The sequence below is a fragment of the Macaca thibetana genome, chromosome X (genome assembly GCF_024542745.1).
Source record: "Macaca thibetana thibetana isolate TM-01 chromosome X, ASM2454274v1, whole genome shotgun sequence".
Lineage (NCBI taxonomy): Eukaryota > Metazoa > Chordata > Mammalia > Primates > Cercopithecidae > Macaca > Macaca thibetana.
Window position 1 is genome coordinate 128,540,871 of NC_065598.1, and position 26,148 is coordinate 128,567,018.

General features: G+C 42.3%; 3 protein-coding genes and 1 non-coding gene across 7 annotated transcripts in view; 2 read left to right on the plus strand and 2 right to left on the minus strand.

Moving 5' to 3' along the window:
- Nucleotides 1–26,148, plus strand: part of HPRT1 (hypoxanthine phosphoribosyltransferase 1) — a 1,139,661-nt gene that overhangs the window by 158,911 nt on the left and 954,602 nt on the right. The window lies entirely within an intron of this gene.
- CCDC160 (coiled-coil domain containing 160) overlaps nucleotides 1–26,148 on the plus strand; it is an 820,286-nt gene that overhangs the window by 100,807 nt on the left and 693,331 nt on the right. The gene's annotated exons all lie outside the window — the stretch shown is intronic.
- LOC126946981 (U6 spliceosomal RNA) lies at nucleotides 15,643–15,746 on the minus strand. Its single transcript, XR_007722842.1, has one exon. It is a non-coding gene; the product is annotated as a U6 spliceosomal RNA (small nuclear RNA).
- Nucleotides 19,641–26,148, minus strand: part of GPC3 (glypican 3) — a 455,763-nt gene continuing 449,255 nt past the window's right edge. For all 3 annotated transcript variants that reach the window (XM_050777318.1, XM_050777320.1, XM_050777319.1), the window contains exon 8: nucleotides 19,641–20,196. In XM_050777318.1, the coding sequence (XP_050633275.1) occupies nucleotides 20,027–20,196 (170 nt within the window). In that variant the 3' untranslated portion in view covers nucleotides 19,641–20,026. The remainder of the gene's footprint in view (nucleotides 20,197–26,148) is intronic.

The following is a 26,148-nucleotide window of genomic DNA, read 5'->3' on the forward strand; positions in this document are numbered from 1 at the left end:
ACTGCAAAACTCATGATAACATCCAAGATGCAAACCTAACAATTCAGAGAGCTGCTTTTACACATTCTTGGCTCTGGCCTTGCTTCTGGATAAATGAAGCAGAGGAGTTATTTCAGAATGCCATCTTACTGTGTTGGGTGGGGCTTGGTAAGAGATTGAACGAAGGCCTCTTTCTTATTTTGAAAACTTGAAGTTACCGACGCCACTTGCCATACATGTGGTGGCTGGCAGCTCACCCACATATTTACCCAACCACCCAATTTGCCCAGGCAGAACAGGAGGAAAAGTAACGCCCACTTTGGGAAGGAAAACTGCGTCCCACATTTAGAAGTTGCTTTTGCAGATTAGGAGCCCAGGCTTACAGAAACTGCCCTCTGTGTTCTGCTTTCCCACAGGAACAATGCAGAGGCCACCCAGAACATCAGTTTGAACCCTGCACTCACTGAGGCAGACAGGGTCAGGTCTGTAGTATGGAGGTTCCGGGAATGTGAAAGACAGAATGAACATCAGACAGCACCTAGTTCAGATTTGCGGACTGGTGGTTCCTCAGGTGGAATAATCATGCAAATGTTTTATTTGGGCCGAATAGTTGTGTTTTGTTTTGTTTTTGTTTTGAGACGGAGTCTCACTCTGTTACCCAGGCTGGAGTGTACTTTTTGGCTCTTATGTGTAATTTAATGGACACTCGTGTACAAGATTTCTTTTTGTTTTTTTAGGTATTTAATTGGTTTTGTTAAACTGCTTTACTTAGATATAGTTCACGTATCATACAATTCACCCATTGGAAGTGTACAATTCAGTGGTTTGGGAGTATATTCCATTATTAATTTTTAAAACATTGTATGAAAATACATATACCATAAAACTTGCCATTTTAACCGCTTTCTAAATGCAAAATTTAGTGTCATTAATTACACAATGTTGTGCAACCATCACCACTATCTGTTTCCAAAACTATTTCATCATCTGAAATAGAAACTCTATAACCCATTTAGAAATAGCTCCCTGTTCTCCCCTCCCTGGAGCCCCTGGTAACCTCTAATCCACTTTCTGTCTCTATGAATTTGCCTACTCAAGATATTTCATAACAATGGAATCACAGAATATTTGACCTTTCGTATTTGGCTTCCTTCATTTGCAAAATGGGTTTTTAAATTATTGAGTTTTCCCCCTCTTATTTTTAGTTGATATGTAATAATTGTACATATTTAATGGCATACAAAGTGATGTTTCGATATGTGTATACAATGTGTAATTAGCAAATCAGGGTAATTAGCACATCCATCATCTCAAACATTTATTATTTCTTTGTGTTGTGAACATTCAAAATCTTGTCTTTCACTTAGCATAGTGTTTTCAATGTCCATCAATGTTGTAGCATGTATCCAAACTTCCTGTTTATGACTAAATAATATTTCATTGTATGGATATACTATATTTTGTTTATTCATCTGTTGATGGACACGGGTTGTTTCTGCCTTTCAGCTATTATGAATAATGCTGCAACAAACACATTGATGGACAAGTATCTGGTCAAGTCCTTGCTTTCAATTTTTTTGAGTATATACCTAGGAGTTGAATTGTTGGGTCAAATGATATCTCTGTGTTTAACATTTTGAGAACAGCCAGATTGTTTTTCAAAGCAGCTGCACAATTTTAGATTCCCAGCAGCAATGTAGGAGAGTTCCAATTTCTTTACACCCACATGATCATGTATTTTCCAATATTTTTATTATAGCAATTTGAGTGAGGGTGAAGTGGTGTCTCATTGTGATTTTGATTTGTGTTTCCCTAATGACTAATGGTGGTGTTGAACATCTTTTTATGTGCTTATTGGGTATATGTGTGTGTGTATATATATATGAATGAATATATATTCATTCTTTGGTAAATGACTATTCAGATCCTTAACCCATTATAGTTGGTTTATTTCTCTTTTCATTATCACATTGTAAGAATTATTTATATATTCCAGATACATGTTTCTTATCAGACATATAATTTTAAAATATATTTTTGCATTCTGTGATTTATCTTTTCATTTTCTTGCTGGTATTCTTTGAAGCACAAACTCTTTAATTTTGGTGATGTCTAATTTATCTATATTTTTGTTATAATTGCTTGTACTTTTGGTGTTATATCTAAGTACCCATTGCCAAATCCAATGTCATAAAAATTCACCCTTATTTTTTTCCTAAGGATGTTATAGTTTTAGCTCTCACATTTAAGTCTTTGACCAATTTTGAGTTAATTTTTTGTGTGTGGTGTGAGGTAGGGGTACAATTTTCTTCTTTTGCATGTAGATATCCAGATGTGTCAGCATCATTTGTTGAAGGGACTATTCCTTCCCCATTGAATGATCTTGACTCTCTTGTACAAAAAAATCAACTGACTCAAGGAGTAGGGGTTCATTTCTGGACTCTCAGTTCTGTTCGACTGATCTATATGTCAATGCAATGTCAATACCATGCTATCTTTATCTTGATTACTCTTGCTTTGTAGTTAAGCTTTGAAATGGGAAAATCTGATTCCTCCAACTTTGTTCTTCTTTCAATATTGTTTGAGCTATTATGTGTCCTTTGCATTACCATATGAATTTTAGGATCAGTTTGTCAATTTATACAAAGGAAACCAGCTGGGATTTTGATAGAAGTTGTGTTGAATCTGCAGATAAATTTGGAGAGCATTACCATCTTTACCCCTTCAAGCTTTTTTTTTTTTTTTTTTTTTTTTTTTGAGATGGAGTCTCACTCTTGTTGCCCAGGTAGGAGTGCAGTGGCACGATCGCAGCTCACTACAACATCCGCCTCCCGGGTTCAAGTGATTCTCGTTACTCAGCCTCCCAAGTAGCTGGGATTACAGGTGCCCGTGACCATGCCTGGCTGATATTTGTATTTTTAGTAGAGATGGGGTTTCCCCAGGTTGGCCAGGCTGGTCTCGAACACCCTACCTCAGGTAATCCACCTGCCTTGGCCTCCCAAAGTGCTGGGATTACAGGCACAAGCCACCGCGCCCGGCCCCCTTCAAGCTTTTTTAAAAGCAGCAGGCTCTGCTAACTTCCCCATCAATGCCAGGTATCTAAGGCAGCAGGTGCTATAATAGCCAGAGAAGGCAAGTACTTGTCCATTACTTTAATTCCACATTACTCCTGGATTGCACTGTTCAGTACAGAGGCTACTGGCCATATATGACTACTGAGCACTTGAAATGTGGCTAGTCCAAACTGAGATTATGCATTGAAAGACACACCTGATTTCAGGCCGGGCGCAGTGATTCACACCTGTAATCCCAGCACTTTGGGAGGCCGAGGCGGGTGGGTCACCTGAGGTTAGGAGTTTGAGACCAGCCTGACCAACATGGAGAAACCCCATCTCTATTAAATATACAAAATTAGCCGGGCTTGGTGGCACATGCCTGCAATCCCAGCTACTCAGGAGGCTGAGGCAGGAGAATTGTTTGAACTTGGGAGGCAGAGGTTGCAGTGAGCCAAGATCATGCCATGCCATTGCACTCCACCCTGGGCAACAAGAGCGAAACTCCGTCTCAAAAAAAAAAAAAAAAAAAAAAAAGACACACTGGATTTCAAAAATTTGACACAAAAATATAAATGCAAAATATCTCAATAATTTTAACCATATGTTGAAATGATAATATTTTAGATATATTGGTTTAAATAAAATGTATTTAAAAATTATTTTACCTATTTCTTTTTGCTTTTACTTTTTTTTTTTTTTTTTTGAGACAAGGTCTTTCTCTGTTGCCCAGACTGGATGGAGTACAGTGGCATGATCATAGCTCACTGCAGCCTCAACCTTCTGGGCTCAAGTGATCCTCCCACCTCAGCCTCCTGAGTAGCTGAGACTCACAGGCACATGCCATAATGCCTGGCTAATTTTTTTTTTTTTTTTTGTAGAGAGAGGGTTTCATTATGTTGCCCAAACTGGTCTTGAACTCCTGGACTCAAGCGATCCTCTTGCTTTGGTCTCCCAAATGTTGGAATTACAGGAGTGTGCCTGGTTTTGTTTTTTTTGTAAGTGACTACTAGAACATTCAAAATATCTATGTGGTTTGTATTGTATTTCTGTTGGTCATCACTGGTCTAGGGATTCTTAACATGGAGTCAACCTAGAAGGGCAATGGTATAAGATTTAGGATGTCCTGGAATCCAGTGAACATTTGGCAAATATTTGTGTGTGTGTGTGTGTGTGTGTGTGTGTGTGTGTAAGGTATCTATTGCTGTGTAACAAATTATTCCCAAAATGTAGCAGCTTAAAAATATTTATTATCACACAGATCTGTAGGTCAGGAATGTGCGTGTCACTTAACAGGTGCCTCAGGTCAGGGTGTCTCACTGGTTGCAATCAAGAGTTGGTAGGGTTGCATTTATCTCAGGGCTTGATTGAAGGTGGTTCTGCCTTTACACTCACTCACATGGCTATTGGCAAGTTTCACTTTCTTGCTAGCTAATAGACAGAGACATTCGTTTTTTGCTATGTGGGCTTCTCCACAGTGCAGCACACAACATGGCAGCTAATGACACTCAACAATGAGTGAGCAAGAGAGCAGGGAGGGTGAGCAAGATGGAAGCCAGTCTTTTATTTTATTTTTATTTATTTATTTATTTTTTATTTATTTTTTTTTTTTATTTATTTTTTTTTTTTTGAGACGGAGTCTCACGCTGTTGCCCAGGCTGGAGTGCAGTGGCGCGATCTCGGCTCACTGCAAGCTCCGCCTCCCAGGTTCCCGCCATTCTCCTGCCTCAGCCTCCTGAGTAGCTGGGACTACAGGCGCCCGCCACCGCGCCCGGCTAATTTTTTGTATTTTTAGTAGAGACGGGGTTTCACTGTGGTCTCGATCTCCTGACCTTGTGATCCGCCCGCCTCGGCCTCCCAAAGTGCTGGGATTACAGGCTTGAGCCACCGCGCCCGGCCTTATTTATTTTTTTATTTGAAATGGAGTCTCACTCTGTTGCCCAGGCTGGAGTACAGTGGTATGATCTCGGCTCACTGCAACCTCTGCCTCCCGGGTTCAAGCCATTCTCCTGCTTCAGCCTCCCAAGTAGCTGGGACTACAGATGTGTGCCACCATGCCCAGCTAATTTTTTAATTTTTTGTAGAGATGGGGTTTCACCATGTTGCCCAGGCTGGTCTCAAACTCCTGGGCTCAATCAATCCACCCCACCCACCTTGGCCTTCCAAAGTGCTGGAATTACAGGTGTGAGCCATTGTGGCCAGCCAGTCTTTTTTTCTTTCTTTCTTTCTTTTTTTTTTTTTTCAGCTGTGGGAAAACACACATAAGGAAGCCAGAGTCTTTTTGTAAACCAATCTCATTACTTTTGCTGCATCCCATTCATTAGAAACAAGTCACTAGGTACAATCTACATTTAAGGAGAAGGGATTACACGAGGATGTGAATGCCAAGGGACCATTGCAAGCCATCGTAGAGGCTGCTGGCCACAGTGTATGTGTGCATTTTTTTCTAGAGAGACGTAAGCTTTCATCTGATTCTCAAAGAAGTCTCTATCTCTCAACCAAAAAAAAAAAAAAAAAAAAAAAAAGTTTAAGAACTGGTTTGGAGGAAATTAAAATGGTGGTTTTGACTAAGGAAGAGATTTTCTTGCAAAATTTCAGTGCTATATACAATATTGAATCACTTAGTATCTCCAAAAAAAAAAAAAAAAACATGGAAAGAGGTCCATAAAGATAAAAACTCAATGTATACATTTTTTTTTGAGACAGAATCTCGCTCTGTCACCCAAGCTGGTGTGCAGGCCTGCCTCAGCCTCCCAAGTAGCTGGGATTACAGGCATGTGCCAGTATGCTCGGCTAATTTATTTATTTATTTATTTATTTATTATTTTTTATTTTTAGTGGAGACAGGGTTTTTACCATGTTGGCCAGATTGGTATCGAACTCCTGACCTCAGGTGATCTGCCCACCTTGTCAATATATACTTGAGTGAAATAATCACAAGATTTCTCTCTATAATCTCTCAGGCATGGTTCTCTATACTTGAGGAGCCACCAGGGCCTTGGGAGAAGGTGTACTGAGGCCCAGGTTAGACCAAGTCTTTATGATCCCACCCCTTGGTATTGCTGGAGTTATAGTTTGCATTCCTACTGTAGGGAGCGTGTGAGTTTCTCCTCATTCATACTTCCCTGACATTGTCAACCTTTCTCCTTGGTTCTAAGAATTGTGTGAACTTCTCCTAGAGCTGAGACTTCCAGAGAAGGGGCTTGGCCAGGCCTAAGTAATAGGTATGGATAAAAGGCAATGCCCAGCCTCCTTATGTTACCAGCAAGTAACATAAGGAGGAAAAGTGAAAAGAATAATATATTAGGCCAGATATGCTGTTATTCTTGGACAATGGTTTCTGGAATTGGTGGCTGAATTCTGCCTCCCTATAATGAAGGGCTGAACAGATTTGTGAGAGGCAGATCTCTGGATAACTGCATTGCTAAACCCCCAGGGGAGAGGCCTGTGTGTAAGTTACTGCAGAAGAAAATGACCATGGCCCTTGTGCAAATGTGTTTTTTCTTCTACATCACCCTTGAAGTAACTCTCCATGTGTTTCTGTAAGGAAAATTCATGTCTCGTAGGACTCATAGGAAATGCCTATTCTAACAGGCTCACCAGCAACTGCTCTAGCACCTGGTGCCCAGGCAATTTCGATTCTACCTGGTATTATTGGTCTGATTCTTGTTGCAAACACTGGTGACAGAAGTTAGTGATAAGAACCCAGGGACTCTGAGGTGGAGAAAGTTCTAGATTCTGGCCTGGCAGATGCTGTCTTATTTCTCATCCTACTCAGGAGCTGGAAACCAAGAGAGCCTTGGGTTGGAAACAGGAGGCACTAGGCTCTAGAAACATCCCAATGTCCCTCATTTACCTTGGGGCCTTACTTGCATCATCTGCTAGCTGAGGCACTAGGCTAGTTGACCTCAAGGGTCTGCCTGCCTGCTCTGCCCCTGTGTGATTTCTGTCTCTTCCTGGTTGCAGCATAGAGAGTAGGACATGTGGAGAATGTGGAAGCCCACCTCTGGGCCTTGCACTGGCTGCAGCAGGGAGCTCTGCAGTGCCCTTGTTTGAAAGGCATAAGCTTAGCTGCTGCCAGGCCCTTCCCAGTCTCCTGCTGGAACACAGCACTTACCCTGCCCCTTACCCTGGCACCATCTTACCCTGCCCCTGGCAACCCCAAATCCTACACCTCCCCATCATCCAAATCAGCCACCCTGATTAACAATAGAAAAGCAGCCAGTTGTGGTGGCTCACACCTGTAATACCAGCACTTAGGGAGTCCAAGGCGGGTGAATCACTTGAATCCACCCTGGGCAACATGGCGAGACCCCTGTGTCTACAAAAAAACAAAATTAGCTGGGCATGGTGGCACACACCTATAGTTCCAGCTACTCGGGAGGCTAAGGTGGGAGGATCACATGAGCCTGGGTCGTGCTGCTGCACTGCAGCCTGGGTGACAGAGTGAGACCCTGTCTCAAAAAAAAAAAAAAAAAAAAAAAGAAAGAAAGAAAGAAAAACTATGGAGATTTTAGGCAAGAAATCAACACTCCCTGAGAACTCAAACAAGGGCCATCAAATTCACTTCCCCTTGAAAATCAGCACCTAGGAGTGAGTTTGCCCTTATTCGTGTAACCAATCCTTTTCCCCCACTCCCTCTCCCCAATCTCAGTTGTTATAAGAATGTTGAGTGGGTTTGGAATTATTACAAATAAAAAATGCCAGAAGATTTTTGGATAAGAAACACTAAGCTCTGCAGCTTCCGGAGAACTCTTCAAGAGGAAGAATGTGGAAGGCACTTGAAACCAGTCCTGGCTGGCTGCCTTCTCTGAAGCCTACGGTTTCGTGTGGACTCACAGTAACATTACGGATGGCACCTCTGAGACACTCAGCAACTGAGGAAGTTGGGTTCAGCTGCTCTGACTTGCAGTTCAGGACTTAAGGCCAAAAGCAAAATGGGAATCTCAGAAAACCGAGTCCCATGTGCTTGCTGGCTTCCATCTCATTTGGGAATATGAACTTCTGGAAGCGTCCAGGCCAGATCGTGTGAGAAGGCCTGTGACTCACTTTGCTTCAGAGCACACACCAGGGTGGAAGGTATTTTCTCAAGCAACAGGGGCAATGCCTGTGGCTCACAGACTAGGCGGGGGAGTCGTGGATCAACACAGCCAAGCCCAGGCGCAAGGAGAAAGGAATCACTGCAAAGCTTCTCTATGTAAGCAGCAGGCTTTTACTGGGAGCGGGTGTTGGATGTGGGTACGTGAGCGGGCAGGTTTCCTGCCTCACTGCTGGAGAAAGTCATTCTGTAACTGAAGATCTTGTCAGGATTAATTGAGTGGATGGGCCTGGCAAGCTCTTGGAGAACATGAAGACCTTTTTCCTTAAGTCTGTGGCCGGCTCACAGCACAGGCTTCAGCTGTTCTAGTCAACTCTTGGGAGGCCTAAGCCTTCCTCATAGTGTGGCTCTATAGAACCTGATCTCGTGTTAGACACTCGTTCTGCTCCCAGTGTCCCACTAAACTGTAACCGATACTCATCTCTAAATCACTGATGGCTTTGCTATGAGCACACTCATTGCAGACCTAGATTCTGCCTAACAGTTGAGTGGTGACTTCAGTGGGATTTCAATATCTCCTGGGGATGACCTGTAATGGATGGCCATCCCATGGGGCCTTGCCTCCTGCCCTAGATAAGGGATGAAGCAACAATGACCAATAAGAGAGATGTTGGAAGATATCTGAGATAGACCCTTAAGCCCCAAAATACAAAAGATGGGGGACTGGAGTCCCACTGCATTGTTAGGCAAAATCAGACCACTGGTGAGGCTTTAAAAATGCCATTTCAAGAGAAATTATTAATAATCAGTGGATGAGGTAAGACAGATTAATAGCAAGTTTCTGGCCTGGGCAAGGTACCTCATACCTGTAACTCCAGCATTTTGGGCGGCCAAAAAGGATGGATTGCTTGAGGCCAGGAGTTCGAGACCAGCATGGGTAACATAGGGAGCTCCCCTTTGCAAAAAAAAAAAAAAAAAAAAAAAAGGTCTGGGTGTGGTGGTGAATGCCTGTAGTCCCAGCTACTCAAGAAGCTGAGGTGGGATGATTACTTGAGCCCGGGAGGTTGAGGCTGAGATTGCACCACTGCACTCCAGGCTGGGTGACAGAGTGAAACCCTGTCTAAAGGAAAAGGCCAGGTGCAGTGGCTCACACATGTAATCCCAACACTTTAGGGGTCAAGGTAGGTGGATCGCTTGAGGTCAGGAGTTCGAGACCAGCCTGACCAACATGGGAAACCCTGTCTCTACTAAAAAGACAAAAATTAGCCAGTCACAGTGGCTCATACCTGTAATCCCAGCACTTTGGGAGGCTGAGGTGGGCGGATCATTTGGTGCCAGGAGTTTGAGACCAGCCTGTTCAACATGGCAAAACCACGTCTACTAAAAATACAAAAAAAAAAAAAAAGCTAGTCATGGTGGTGTGTGCCTGTAATCCCAGTTATTCTGGAGGCTAAGGCATGAGAATCGCTTGAACCCAGGAGGTAGAGGTTGCTGTGAGCTGAGATCGTGCCACTGCACTCCAGCCTGGGCGACAGAGTGAGACCTTGTCTCAAAAAAACAAACAAATAAACAAAAACAAAATGAAACAAAAAAAACTTCCTATTCATTTCCCTGTGTGAGCCTTAGAACCAGCCGGGAGCAGGCAGTACAGGACTTAATGTAATTGATAGTGTTCTTAGTGATACTGGGGCTGACCCAATGCTGGTGAGAGAATGTTGACAAAAACTTCCCTAGTTTTTTAGAGTTTTACCAAAACTCACATAGGGGAGCCACGCTGAGGAACCATAGATTTCATATTATCAACTGCTATAGGACTAAATGAGAGTCTGAAATCACAGGAAATGAGACCATCAACATTAGAACTAACCCTTTGATGCAACAGAAAATCTCAAAGTTTAAAAGGAACTTAAAGAACTAAGGAGATGGTAAACTTATCCGTGAAAAGGAGCATTTGTGGCACTCAGTTTGGGATAGATTCTAATTTGTTGGGAGCCCTAAGCTGTGTTTGAAATATTCATGATATTAGAAAGACGACCACTAACTACAGGCTTCTGGACTGAAATAATGGTAATGTAGTAAACTTTTTATAATCCAACAGATTTGGCAAACGAAATATACTGTTTTCTTTCTTTCTTTTTTTTTTTTTCTTTTGAGACAAGATCTCGCTTTGTTACCCATGCTAGAGTGCAGTGGCATACATGGCTCACTGCAGCCTTGACCTTTGGGGCTCAAGTCATCCTCCCACCTTGGCCTCCCAAAGTGCTGGGATTACAGGCATGAACCACTGTGCCTGGCCTATGCTGTTTTCTTTTTTATATATACATACATTGTTTATTGATTTTCATAGAATTCAAGTATGGTAAAATACGCAGAACAAAAATGTGCCTGTAGTCCCAGCTACTTAGGAGGCTGAGGTGGGAGGTTCAATTAAGCGCAGGAGGTCGAGGCTGCAGTGAGCCATGATCGCATCACTGCACTCCAGCCTGGGTGACAGAGTGAGACCCTGTCTCAAACAAACAAACAAGAACAAAAACAAAACACACACACTGGGAAAACATCGACTCTTTCTTGAATGATTTAGGACTTTGAATGCTCCAAATAGAAAGTTAAGGAGGAAATTGATTCGGAAGTTTAGACAGTATGTGGCCACTTGAAAACAGCTCAATTTTTGCCATAGTTCCTAGACAATATTTTTGCCCTGTTGGGTTTTTGCAACTGTAGCCATAAACAAGTTCTAGAAAATTGGGAGAGAATAAAGCTTTCTCGTTGGTAACATGGCAGAAAACAATATATCATTCTAAGTGAAATGAACCCTAGGTTACTAATGAATGCTCCATCAGTAGCAACTGAAGCAGGTCAGAGTTGAGGGATACGATTACATTTCACATTTGGCCAGTGCTTAGTGGCCTCATTGCTGTATAAATGTGAAGGTCTCTGGTCCTGGTTGAGAGAAAGTGAGTGGTTTCCACCCCATCTGCCAGGGCTTTGGACACTCAAATTGACGTTCCTTCCATAAACATCTTCTGTGGTGTGACCAAGTGTAAGAGGAGCTGAGTACTGTGGGAGATGCCAGGCTAAATGGTCCCATTGACTGCAAGCCTAAGGCAGACACTCTTATTTGGAATTCCCTATCTTCTAGAAGCTTCTCCTGTCACAGTTATGGATGGTGTCTGGGAAGCTCCGAGGACGGGACAAACCTCTTCAGATTTTCCAGAAGGGCAAAACATGGTTACTATTGGCAATGTATTGTAATGGTAAAAGTAAATGTAATTAGCCATGGTGAAACACAAGTCATGCTTCTATTTATTCTGTGATAGTAAACAAGTTCAAAACAGGCTGGGTATGGTGGCTCACGCCTGTAATTTCAGCACTTTGGGAGGCCAAGGCAGGAGGATTGCTTGAGGCCAGGAGTTTGAGACCAGCCTGGGCAACATAATGAAACCCCATCTCTACAAAAAATAAAAAATTAGCCGGGTGTGGCGGCATGTGCCCATACTTCCAGCTGCTTGGGAGGCCGAGGTGGGAGGATCCCTGAGCCTGGGAAGTCAAAGCTGCAGTGAGTTGTGATCGCATCACTGCACTCCAGCCAGGGCAACAGAGTGAGATCCTGTTTCTAAAAAACCAAAACATTTGCATCAAGATAGCACAGAAAGTGAACGGCAATTAAATCCAAGAAATCCATGCCCTGCTCTCTCCTCATACTTTTTCTCTTGCTATGCCTTTGCTCGTTCAGGATAAAGGAAAATCTACAGGTTCTTGATTGTGGAAACCTGTAAGTAAGCAGTCTCTAGGATCCATGCAAAAAGCCCCTTTTCATTTCCAAATAGGCTGCATTTAGTGCCCTGGCTAAGACAAAAATGTGGGCAACAAATTCATCCCAAGTACCAAACAAAGATTATTGTGGGATGGAGAGTATTTTCAGAGACAGAACATTTCCTACCTCCTCAATTAGTGAATTCAATCTATTCTGTGGTCGTGTTTATGAACATTTAGGTGTGGGGGCTGGGTGGGGAGGAGCAGTCTCTCAGCCTTCCCTAAGAGAACAGCACAGAAGGGGTTACCTAATTCCACTGTGGGAGTTTTATCTGCCTCCTGGATGGTTCAGTGTAGGTCTATGTCTAGACTGATTACAAAAGCACCAACAAAACAAAATAAATACCTAACATCTTACAGAAAAGGCATGAAACCAAACAGTATGAGTGGGGAGAACAATGCCTCTGTTGTGACAGGAAGTCTTCGTGAGGATGATGGAATTCCTGCACCCCAGGTTCTAATTTGTAAGGGCAACATTAAACGTCTCAAAACAGGCCCTGGCTTGAACATATTAATTTTGAAAGCAGTGTGTTTGGTTAGATAAGGGATTTTTTTTTTTTCACTGCCACTAGGATCAGAATGAAGATCAGTATAACTAACTCCATCTGCAAGGGCACAGATTTCAGAAAACAGCCTTTACTGTCATTCACCAATATAACCCATTTGTTAATCCTTCCAAGTGACAAGGTGTGTGCAATGTGATTGAAAAGGCTCTGGTTGGCTCAGTCCTGACTTGCACTCACTGTGCTGTGTGACGTTAAACAAATCTCTTAACCTCTCTGAGCCTCAATTTCTACATATGTAAAATGAGGGGGTTGGGGTTGCTAATCTATCTTTGTGAGTCGAAGACTCTAACAAAGCAAAATAAATGTAACAATCCCATTGCCTAATGGTGCTGACAACTGGGGACTTTCACCCAAAAAGAAAGCTGTAACATCATATCCAAAGTAGTTCTTAAATATGTCATTCTAAACTGAAGCTGCAGTTGAGTGATGGCTTGCTCTAGAATTCTAAGTCGAATCACCTCTCAAACTCTAAGGTCAGTGTATAACTAGGTGGCAAGTATGTCACATAATTGAAGGTACATTTGTTAAGCCAGTAGTTTCAAGTGGCCTGAGGCAGAACATTTTGAATGCTTGTTTGTTCATTCCCTCAATGTCCATCCCCTCAAATATCTATTGAACACCTACTATGTATCAGGCTCTGCAGGCAAGATGTTTCTCCTGGAATCCTATGCCTTCTCCTCCCTTCCTACCCCTGACTTTCCCCTTTCCCTTTCTTCTTTGCTTTTGGTTTTGTTTGTGACCCTGGGTGCAAAGGATTGAATGAAAGCTACTGCTTGGTTCATGGTAGGCACCATAGTTGGTCCAGATAAGGCCCTTCTCTTGATTTGTTTCGTTCATTCATTCTATTTTATTCCCAAAGCTCACTGCCATTTCCCTCCCTGCAAAGGTACCCATTCTAATGCTGTAAATGTAGACCTTTTAGTATGGCTATATTTTTGTAAAATATGTATTGTTATATATATATATTTGAGACAGTCTCAATCTGTTGCCCAGGCTGGAGTTCAGTGGTGCGATCTCAGCTCACTGCAACCTCCCCCTCCTGAGTTCAAGTGACTCTCCTGCCTCAGCCTCCCAAGTAGCTGGGACTACAGGTTAGCACCACCATGCCTGGCTACTTTTTGTATTTTTAGTAGATACGGGGTTTCACTATGTTGGCCAGGCTGGTCTCGAACTCCTGACCTCAGGTGATCCACCTGCTTCAGCCTCCCAAAGTGCTGGGATTACAGGCGTGAGCCACAGCGCCCGGCCTGTGCATATATTTTAATTAATTCTTGAGATGCTATATAGCCCATTCTTGCCTTTTTTTTTCTTTTTTACCCATACTAGGATTTTAAGATCCATCCATGCTGCTGGGGGTACATATGGTCTGTTGCTTTTCACTGCTGCATGATACTCCATGGTGTGCATCCTCACGTTGTACCTCTCCCCTCTCCCAGGGAGGTACCTGGTATCCTGCAGTGCTTCACCATGGCAAGTATTCCAAAAGTAACCTGCCTTGCACATGGCCCATTATGGACCTGTGTCATATTGTTCTACCTAAAACACTCTTCTCCCTTAGTCTTTATTTGTTTTTTGAGACGGAGTCTCGCTCTGTTGCCCAGGCTGGAGTGCAGTGGCGCGATCTTGGCTCACTGCAACCTCCACTTTCTGGGTTCAAGCGATTCTCCTGCCTCAGCCTCCCGAGTAGCTGGGATTACAGGTGTGTACCTCCATGTCCAGCTAATTTTTGTAGTTTTAGTAGAGATGGGGTTTTCACCATGTTGCCCAGGCCGGTCTAGAACTCCTGGCCACAAGTGATCTGCCTGCCTCGGCCTCCCAAAATGCTGGGATTACAGTTGCGCGCTACCACGCCCAGCTAATGTTTGTATTTTTAGTAGAGACGGGTTTTGCCATGTTGGCCAGGCTGATCTCAAACTCCTGACCTCAAGTGATCTGCTTGCCTTGTCTTCCCAAAGTGCTGGGATTACAGGCATGAGCCACTGTGCCCAGCCCAATGCTTTATTTTTCTGTTTTTTAAATGTGAATCCTTCAAACACAATACATTAATTTCTAAATATATAAAAGTGAATAAAAAGCTATGAGCTTATTTGGTTGGTTCCTTGGCAAACCTAGAAGACCTTCTATATCCAAACTAGTACTGTGAGTTTCCAAAAGGCCCCCTTAGAAGGGAATCATTGCACCAGGGACAGTGTCCTCAAATTTTCTGGAACTTTTCTTTGGAAAAAAAGAGAAACCTCCATAGCCCATAGCACATTCTTTGGAATCTTCCTGGGGTGACAGAGGGAAGGGGCTTTGTTTCTTGAAGGCAGATTTGATTTTTGGAAACAGCTAAAAGCTACTTGGCAGCAAGTGTGGTGAATGAGGTGGGTGATCAAACTGGATAATATTATTTTTGGTTCCAAACAAGGTGTGACTATAAAGAAATGAGGCTGATTTTCTCGTATGGCACATAAACTAGCTCAACAGCAATTCCAAAAGAGGACTTCCAAAAATGCTGTGGCCTTGGCAAGAAAAAAATATTTCTCCACCCCAGTATACACACACACACACACACACACACACACACACAGTGTATGGCATCTGACTCAATCCATAGACAAGGAAATCAAAAGCCCTTGGAACATTTTTAAAAAAACAATTGTGCAAGTATGGGATGGAAGAGACCTGACTGGGCAGCCATTCTTGAATGGCTGCCATGGGCTCAGCTACTGGCCTGACAGGACAAGAGGACCACTGGCCCACTGGAGCCCAGCTCACGAAGTAGCTTGTCAACACTGTCCAATGTGTTTAGAAAAGCAGACAACCCAGAGGCAAGAGTCAGTGACTGAAAATTATTGCAAAAAGGGAGCTGTGTGAAAACTAGTGCCATCTTAGTCTCTTTTTTTGTTTGTATAAATGTAAGGGGCACAAGTGTAGTTTTGATTCATCGATGTATCGCATAATGGTGAAGTCTAGGTTTTCAGTGTAACCATCACCCAAATAGTATACATTGTACCCATTAAGTAATTTCTTACCCCTTATTCCTTCCCATCCTCTCACCTTTCCCAGTCTCCAGTGTTTATTATTCCACTCTCAATGTTCATGTGTACATGTTATTTAGCTCCCACTTATAAGTGAGGACATGCAGTATTTAACTTTCTATTTCTGAGTTGTTTTACTTAAGGGAATGGCCTCTAGTTCCATCAATATTGCTAAAAATATGGAACGCTTCACAAATTTGCATGTCATTCACGCGCAGGAGCCATGCTAATCTCTGTATGGTTCCGATTTTAGTATACGTGCTGCCCAAGTGAGCATGGCCATCTGAATCTCAGGATGCTCTTTATGGAAGAGCCAGACCATAGGAGGAAACAATAGGAAGGCAGATTTAGGCTCACCCTAATAAAGACTGATTCATATTATATATATATATATATTTCTCAATAAAGCATTGGTTGTAAATACTGCAACAGTATGCAACTGCAAAAAAAAAAAAAAGAATTGTCTGTTTAATACAATCTCATGTATGTGAATGTGCATATACAGAGAAGGGGTGAAAGAATGGAAAAATATAAATATTTTTCTTTTTCTTTTTTTCTTTTTCTTTTTTTTTTTTTTTGAGATGGAGTCTCACTCTGTCGCCCAGGCTGGAGTGCAGTGGCGCAATCTCGGCTCACTGCAAGCTCCGCCTCCCAGGTTCACACCATTCTCCTGCCTCAGCCTCCTGAGTAGCTGGGACTACAGGCACCCAGCACCACACCTGGCTAATGTTTTTTGTATGGAAAAATATAAATATTTAATAGTAGATTTCTATGTGGTATGGAATTATGGGGCAAACATCATTTTCTAAACTTTACGTAATTATGTGTTGTTAGATTTTATTACCTGTATTTCATTTGTAATAACTCTTTTCCTTTAAGAAATGGATTTGCTAAAAATTCGAGGTATCCAACAACCAAACAGGCTACTTTGTGACCTAGTGAGAGCCCTGCCTTAGGAGGTAATCAAGCAAACATTGTGGGATGAACTATCAGGTCCCTTCCAGCCTAGGGACTCAGTATCTGTTATTTAAGGAATTAACCTTATTCAAGTACCAGAGTTGAGTTGATGGAAGTTCACTCATGCATCCAATGAGGAAGAGGCCTTCCAACACAATGGACAACTTCCCAGTTCCCAGGTCTCTTCTAAGAAAAAATAGTCATCTTAACATAATTCAAGTGTAGAAAATTTAAATCAAAGGGTAGAATCAGGCCAGGTGCGGTGGCTCACACCTGTAATCCCAGCTTAATGCCAAAAGGATATGGTGGATTTTCCATGTTTTATACATGTCTATGGTTATCCCAGCACTTTGGGAGGCCAAGGCAGGTGGATCACTTGAGGTCAGGAGTTTGAAACCAGCCTGGGCAACATAGTGAAATCCCATCTTTACAAAAAAATAGAAAAATCAGCCAAGGCTAGTGATGTGTGCCTGTAGTCCCAGCTACTCGGGAGGCTGAGGCAGGAGAATCACTGGAACCCAGGAGGTGGAGGCTGCAGCGAGCCGAGACGGTGCCATCATACTCCAGCCTGGGTGACAGAGGGAGACTCTGTTTAAAAAAAAGGTAAAATGGTAGAATCAACACGTCAAAGATGAAAAACCACTAACTAGCCATGAAACTTGATTCTGAAGTAGAACAATAATAAAAAAAAATACATAGAGAGGTAGGAAAAGACAGAGGCAAAAAGCTAAGAGAGACATGCCATTGACACATAGTTGATGCCAACAGGATATGGTGGATTTTCCATGTTTTAAACATGTGTGTGGTTATCCAGTTGAATCCCATCTACGTAGCTGAAGCCAGCAGGTCTTGGACATGACAGGGGAGTTGTCTTCTGGTCCTCCTCAGGCTGGATGGTCCGTAGCTGCAGGCAGAGTACCAGGACAGCAGAAACACAGGCTGCCTGGGGTCATGTTCTGGAAACTGAAGCAAGTCAAATATGACCTTAGGCTGGAAAAGTTCTGAGAGGCACTGGAGGAACAGCACATTGATGCCACCAGCTGGGCAGAGGGACCGGCATTTACTGCCTTTTGGGTTGAATGGTGCCACAAAATCTGAGTAACAAAAAGGTTAGAAATATTGTCCTCATTCTCCATTTGACAATAGGGAAACTAAGGTCTAGAGAGAGGAAGTGGATGAGAAGGGTGTGCGAAAACTGACAATCTCCTTTGCCTCCCAGAGAGGAGAAATGGACTTTAAGACAGTCCTCTCCTGCTTGCAGGAGCAAACCTTGGTCTCTGAGCCACAAATTATTTTTTGCCGCATCAAATATCAACATTTCCATGGAATGACAGGGACAGTTATTAGATGATAACTGGGCTTTAAATCCTTCTTCTGGGTTGGTGTTGCTATATTAGACTCTGAGTCCAAGCAGCAAACCTTTGTAATGTGTAGGTTTCATAAACCAAAGTCCAAAGTTTCTTACAAACCCCATTCAAATACACAATGATGGTTTAAATACAAAGACAACTGGCTTCTTTCTCTTTCTCTTTCTCTTCTCTCTCTCTTACCCACCATTACAAATCATTGAGATCACATTAACACATTCAACTGATTGTAGTCTTAGCTTCAATAAAACTAACCAAAGGAAACGTCAAACCAAACATTTCCAGTTTACGTTTGTGAGCATTTCTGCAAAGGAAGAAGATGGATATTGGAAAATTGTGCTCTGCAGGAGACAGAAGTATGTTGGTGACAGCAGGAGAGGGGGTGCAATAAGTTGTGAGAAATTACACATTCTGCTTCCCGCATGGTGACCTCCTGCCATGGGACTGAAATCGGAGATCCTGACTAGGACCACCTCGTAGAATCAAAGGGGACTTCCCCATCCATTCCTTGACCTTTGCTCACACTCCTTCCGTGCATCTCACCCTCTCTTTCTTATATATATCAGGTGGGAGTTGAGTCCTCCCCCTTTAGAAAGAATCAACAATCTCTCTATTGACCTGACCTGGCAACAAGGCAATGTGCTAAGAATTATACACATTACAAAAATGGCAGGGTGGTTAGTCCTGGGATCCCTCAGCAGCAGAATGTCTGAGTATTACCTAAGTGCCATTATTATTGCAATGTTGTATGTGTAAAAAACAGACTTTTTTTTTTTTTTTTTGAAACAGAGTCTTGCTCTGTCATCCAGGCTGGAGTGCAATGGCGTGATCTCAGCTCACTGCAACCTCTGCGTCCCAGGTTCAAGCGATTCTGCCGCCTCAGCCTCCTGAGTAGCTGGGATTACAGGTACCCTCCACCACACCTGGATAATTTTTTTGTATTTTTAGTACAGACGGGGTTTTGCCATGTTGGCCAGGCGGGTCTCAAACTCCTGACCTCAAATGATCCACCCGCCTTAGCCTCCCAAAGGGTTGGGATTACAGGCGTGAGCCACCGCACCCTGCAAAAAACAGATTTTGAGTAGTAATACTGGGCCTATGGTTGATGAAAAGCCAGTGCTATAATTACTACTGGTGTCAGACCTTCAGTTCCATGAGAGCAGGGCTCAATTCTGTTTGGTTTTCCACTGTCTCCAGCATCTGGTATAGTACCTGAAACCCAACAGGTATGCAAAACCTACTCATTGAATAAATGAATGTTGAAGAAGCTCACCTGCGGCCAAGAGTGACAGTTGCTCCCTATAAATCATGGGTTTGCTGATGACAACTTCTGCAACCTGAACCAAAGCAATGGCTGCCCATGCCATGTGGCAGCCCCTGTGGAGAGAGGCAACACAGCAAGCCTGAGACAGCAGCAAAGAAGCTGGGGAGTGATTTCTTTGTACTGTTTGGGTTCACCTGTCTTGATTTGGGAGAAGGGAGAAGATGAATTGTACAACTGTACCTGATTTACATAGAGGATTCCTATTTGGGCAAAGCATTTTTGGCAAAGTAAAAGTTGTAAAGAGAGACTAGACCAGGTAACTCTTTTGAGATACCTTCAGTTTCATTGACAAGATACTCCAACCAAAGGTTTCGAAATGAAGATTGTGGATTGTGAGGGAGTGATTCTAATTGGTTCTTGGAGTCAGGATTGATTTCCACCCAGAAGGAAGGCAGGGAGGTGGGTTTCAAGGACCCTGTCGGGGCCTGATAAGAATATATTGGATGGAAAGTTTAGTGAGAAGGAAAAAAAGCATTGCACAGTCACCATAGATGACGGTTTGCAAAAAAAAAGAGCCAATACATTTTTATTTGAGCAATTTATTTTTTTTTCAAAGAAATCCATGCAAAGAGAGAGAGAAAGAAAGATAGAAAGGGAGGGAGTAAGACAGAGAGAAAGACATGGTAACCATGTTCTAGCAGCCAAACATAGGAAAATAATTTGGCACAACTTGATGGTTTTCTTTTCTTTGCAAAAGGACAATCTATATACTACCACTAAAATTTATCTTCCTCCAAAAGATACCATTTGATTTTCAAAAACATAACACATGGTTAGTCTTCTACTTAATGGCTGGAGGAGGTATACAGGATAAAAAAAAAAAGAAAGAAAAAAATAAGAAAGTGGTTCCCTTTATCGAGGAAGACCACAGGGTGCTGTAGGGCAGCACATGTGCTGGGCACCAGGCAGTCAGTGCACCAGGAAGAAGAAGCACACCACTGAGATGGCCATGCTGGTGAGAAGCTTCAGCGGGGAATGAACGTTCCCAAGGTTGTGAAAGGTGCTTATCTCATTGTCCTTCGGAGTCGCCTGCTGATTGTTTCCAGGCACATCATCCACATCCAGATCATAGGCCAGTTCTGTCAACCAAAAGAGAAGGATTTGAAATGCAAGTCTACCCATAGCCTCAGTATAACACTATCCACAGCTCGAGCATGTGTCTGGACTGCTGGAAAGCCTCAGCTTTGATTTCCTTTTTTAGGGGGGAGAAAAAGGCCACTGTGAGATGGGAAAAAGAAGGGTATGTGAGGGTGGGGGGTGGGGAGAGGGGAGGCAGTAGAAGGAGCCAGCCAGAAGTGCTCCTTCCAGAGATCATAGCAAGCGGGAGTGTGGAGTGAACAGGCTGCACACCATTGCCCTTTGGCTGCATACACATTGTAGGGTGCACGCTAGCCCTTTGCAACATCTCCTCCCAGGCAAGGTTTTGCTTGAAGGGCATTTTCAGCAGATCTTATGGTTATCAAAACAGAAGATGCCATGTGGGTGACTATACCCTGTGGTGTGTTCTTGTGTGTATGTGTGCTGGTGGGGAGGGGGTGCTGTGGGTTCCCAGTATACCTTTCTTAGGCCCTGCACCTTATATACATTTCCTTGTCCTGGGAGCTTTCCTTTAATTAGGGTTGAGAATAGGTAGTTTCCTGTTGAAAGTTGTTTTATTTTCCCAAATAATTCTCCTTTTATCTATAAGGTCTTTTCATTTCCCCCTAAAAACAATCCTCGCAAAAAAGCAAAATTGACCAAAGCACAGATTTAAACTGATACCAAGTGAATGGGAGTAAGGAGAGGCTAATGGGCAAGGGCCTTTCATTCTTGGACTGCCTAGCATTTATGATATATGTTCATGATTCTGAAAAAAAAAATCACGGTGTTATTTAGCTTGTCCTAAAGCAAAGGTGGCCCCAGAAGGCAAATCTAAGGAAGACAGTGGTTTATCAAGAAATTCAAGATGGCTGACCCTGTCCCAGGGCTCAATATGTTTCAGATTTGCTTTTCCAGATTTAGAGATCAAATCTACTCTCTTGGCGATTCTAGACTCCATTGTCAATGTTGCTATTTCAATATCCTGTGAAGGTGATATGATGTGAGCAACTTCACCAGCCAACTGTCTGGTAGCCAAGGGAGCTGGAAAGATCCTTTGGGACACTGAGATGCCCAACAACAGGCACAGAGGAAATGACTGGGATTCTACAGAGGGAAGGAAGGAAGAGGAAGGAAGAGCTTCTCTTACAGGGGATGAAACACTCAATAAGTCACAGGAAAAAAGTGTGGGGACTCAGCTGGTCCAGTATAGAGCAGGGCCCAGGACCAGGGCTCCGCTAAGGCTGGCACTGGTTGGGGCAGGCAGCAAGGTCAAAGTGATCAAAGCCAGGGAGTCTAATTTCACAGACTAAGATGCCAATTTCCAAAAGGTCTATTGCAATCTATACTGCCACCAGCAATGATGAGAGAACCAATTTACAGCACCTCCATTGAAAAAAGATAATTTTTGTTAATATAAGGCGACATCTCAACGTTTCTTTATTTTGCAGGGATTTGATTACTAGTGCAGATAAACTTTTTCTATGTTTTAGTTTACTAATTATATTTCTCAACGCGTAGTAGTTTATACCTTTTGCCTTTTTATCTAGTGGGTATTGATATTTTTCCTATTCATTTTAATAATATATATTTTGTTGAACTTTTGCCTACATTTTATACAAATATTTTCTCCATTTTGTTATTAACTATTTTCATGGCTGTAGAAAGAAATAATGTCCTAATGTTTAAGATATATGAATCTGGTTACATTTTACTCCTTTAAAAGCAGAGAGCTTTTCTTCCTGAGTACTCATAATAATTCAAATCAAATTTTCCAGGAAACCCTCTTACCCAGGGAAAAGCAACAGAGCAGACTATAATCTAGATTCCCTCCCTTCCAAAATAAATACGTACAAACAAAATAAAAGAGAAAAAGAACAAAGAGCAATGCTCTACTTGGAAATCAGACCTCTTTCTTTGAAAGGTGAACTATGCAGGGTGCACAGAGAAGGCCGAGGTCAGCTGTCAGTCGGCAAGGATAGCACAGGCTTAGGTCACGATCGGGTTTCACCAAAGTGGAGAGCACATATGGCTAGATCTGTTGAAAGCCCAGCCTTGGTTCTCACAGCAACTTCTCAACTTAAATGAAGAGGAGTATTTTTAGGGTTGACCTGAATGAGAGCACTCTCAGCATTACTTTCAGATTCCTTTTCTGGATAGTGCCCCTTGCCCGACATCAAGATGAAATAATATCTATTAATGCCACTGCTCAGCTCCTGCACTGTTTCTTTTTTCAAATCATCTGCTAACTTTCAACAGTTTTGTTTACTGTAGTAGTTATGGCAAACCCAGAAGTTTTGTTAAATCCAGTTGTTTCTATTTTTTTTTTTTTCTGCCAGTAAAGACCTCTTCTGATTTTGTTTGTTTTTTGTTTTGTTTTGTTTTTGAGACAGGGTCTTTCTGTGTTGCCCAGGCTGCAGTATAGTGGTGCGATCATGGCTCAATGCAGCCTCGATTTCCAGGGCTCAAGCAATCCTCCCACATTGGCCTCCCAAGTAGCTGGGGCCACAGGCATGTGCAACCCTGTTTGGCTATTATTTGTATTTGTATTTTTTTTTCTAGAGACAGGGTTTTGCCATGTTGCCCAGGCTGGTCTCAAACTCCTGAGCTCAAGTGATCTGACTGCCTCGGCCTCCCAAAATGCTGGAATTACAGGCGTGAGCCACCGCGCCTGGTCTTCTTTTGTTATTTCTATCTCTTCAGCCCTGTATTTTGAAATTATAGTAATGATGCCCAATTACTGAGTGCTCACTGTAGGCCAGGCACTGTGTTAAACTATTTCTGTACATTATTTCATTTAATTTAACCATCTCCACGATGTTATAAGGTAGGTATTATAATTCCCATTTTACTGGAGAGGAAGCTCAAGCTCAGATTAATTATTTTACCCATATTTACACAGCTGGTATGGAGTAAAGGAGCTATTTGAGTCCAGGTCTGACTCTAAACCTCAAATGAAGCTATACTGCCTCTTGAAAAATTCTATATACCAAATAAACTACAGTGATTAAGTAGTAATGGATTCTTCTTGAAAACAAACTCCATTGGTGAAATACACAGTGCCAAAGAGAACTTCCAAAAAGCATGAGAGCAAAGTCACTGTTTGCACATAAAATTGAAGACATACTTGATTAAGTAGCCTTGTTAAACTTTTTGAAATCCTGAAAAGAGCTCTGGGTTGGGAATGGGAGTTATCATATCAGTTCTATTTCCCTGAAGAAAACAACAATGATGGCCAAAGTCATTAGATACCCCAACCACAAAGGTGGCCAAGTATTCTACCTCTAAAAGGCCCCCAGGAATATTCAGAATGCTATCTCCCTGTGTTCCCTAAGCTGTGGCTGCAGGTTTCCTGAGGCGCTTCATTCAGCAGTAGCAAAAGTTTATCACCCAATTCCATAGCCAGGTACCTGTGGCTTATAACTGATGGGAATCCCAATAAAGCCACTGTATGCTTGGGCCACCATCATGAAAATTAGAGATAAAGGGAATAGCTCAGCATAGTAAGGAAGCATTATGGAGACAGAGGAAATAGGATTTTTGGTGAAAGATAAATACAGACATTTCTGGACAGGGGAAATGTAATCCAATTTAATTCAACAAACAAAACTAGCCTATGATGTCTCAAGCATCACAGTAGAGGGTTAGAGAAAGACTTACTGTCTGCCTTCATGAGCCCCCTCACTGGCAAGGGAAATTGATCAAGAGACAATCCAACTAGCTACATGGCAGAAAGTAGAAAGGGCTCAGTTAAAGGCACAAGCAAAACATCTTGGGGATAAAAGAGAAAGAGATAAAAATTTCAAATAGACAGATCTTGGAAGGCTTCTTAAAACAATTGGGATATCCCACTACTGGGTATCTACCCAAAGGAAAAGAAGTCATTCTATGAAAAAGACACATGAACAAGCATGGTTATAGCAGCTCAATTTGCCACTACAAAGATATGGATCCAGCCTAAGTGCCCATCAACCAACAAGTGGATAAAGAAAATGTGGTATATATACACCATGTAACACTACTCAGCAATAAAAATGAATGAAATAATGTCTTTTGCAGCAACTCGGATGGAGCCGGAGGCCATTATTCTAAGGGAAGTAACTCAGAAATGGAAAACCAAATATTGTATGTTTTCACTTATAAGTGGGAGCTAAGCTATGAGGACGCAAAGGCATAAGAATGATATAACAGACACTGGGGACTCGGGGGAAAGAGCAGGAGTGGGGTAAGGGATAAAAGACTACATATTGGATACAGTATACACTGCTCGGATGATGGGTGCACTAAAATCTGAAAATTCACCACTAAAGAATTCATCTATGTAACCAAACAATACCTGTACCCCAAAGACTATTGAAATAAAAATAAAAAATAAAATTAAGAATAATTGGGACATAATCTACACCATGAAGGATGGACAGAATTATGGGCTGAATGAATGGTTATTCCAGGCAGAGGGTGCAGCCTGACCCAAATCACCAAGCTCAGAGAATGTCTGTGAGGCATATTCAGAAGCAGCAAATAGACCCCATGGTAGGAGGAGCCACAGAATGTATATTGTTGTGGGGTGTGTGTGTGTGTGTGTGTGTGTGTGTGTGTGTGTATTGTGGGGGAAGAGGTGGTGGCGATGAAAGGTAAGGCGGAGGGACAAGTAAGAGCCAAATTACGGTGGATTAGGAAAGCTAAAACTATTCTGTGAGCAACAGGGAGCCACTGAAGGTTTTGAAGTAAGCAAACAACACAATCTGATTTGTGTTTTTTAGAAAGATCATTGTTAACACTGTGGAAGACAGCTCTAAGAGGGAGAGACTTGTCAGACATCTTGTGTTGAAATAAATAAGAAGCCTGTGGGAATAGTATCTGGGGATCAGCCAGTAGCAAAGTTAAAAACAAACAAACAAACAAACAAACAAAAAAACCTTACAAAGTGGCTAAATCTACACCAAACCAGAAACTTCTCAGTTTGCTACAAACCAGATGTATTATGAGAATCACCACAAACCATTCTCTTTTCAATCATTCATATCTTTATGTTTATCAGTGATTTTCCAGAACATATTTTTGCTGTATTAGGTACATATTATAAAATGCACATAAATTGTTTCTATCTTGATCATCAGTAAGAACCTTTTGGGCCAGCAAGGAGATTTTCATGCTAAATCCAAAAATCTGTTTCTATTTGTAATCAGTTTAACTATGCCCAGAGGGTAGACCCAACATCTGTACTAATTACACACTCAGCCCCTGACTCTCATTTTGCCTTCATGTCCTTTGTGTTGCAGATTAGATAATTATTTTAAAAATAATGGTCAGTCATTAATGTCTGCAATGTTTTGTGTGTTGAAAAGTTTTTCTTTGTTGGGAAAAGCAAAAAATGGAGAGCCCTCTATCTTTGGTTATTCAGCATCTCCTAGCAGAGTCCCTAGGAGGCTGGTCTTAAATTCCTGGCCTCAAGTGATCCTGCGCATCCTGGCAGTCTGAAGCCCTGGGTTCCACGCCTACTTTAGCTACTGACTTATTATCTCACCTTAGACAAGTCATTTCCTTCTTTTCTGGGCCTCAGTTGCCCCATCTGGTAAATCAAAGTGTTGAACTGGATGACTTCTAAGTTTCCTTCTAGTTTTATTTCTCTTTGATTCCAAGGCTCTTGCAGCCCAGTGAGGGATATAGCCTGCTGCAGGCTGTAATCATTCTTCCACCCCTGACAGGGCCTCCATAAGCAAGCCAGGTCAATCAGTTGCTTCCCTTGGGATGTTTCTCTGGTAATATTCATCAACTACCAAATTCTGAATTCTCTTTTTTTCTTGAGCTATTTTTTAATCTTGGATGAGAGATCCTGGCAATAAACACATCCATGCTGGATTGTTTCTGTTTTGCTTTTAAACTCTGGCATAACAACTTCCATTGAAGCCAGTACACACAGAGCTTTGGGGGAGAAGTTGCTGGACCTGGGG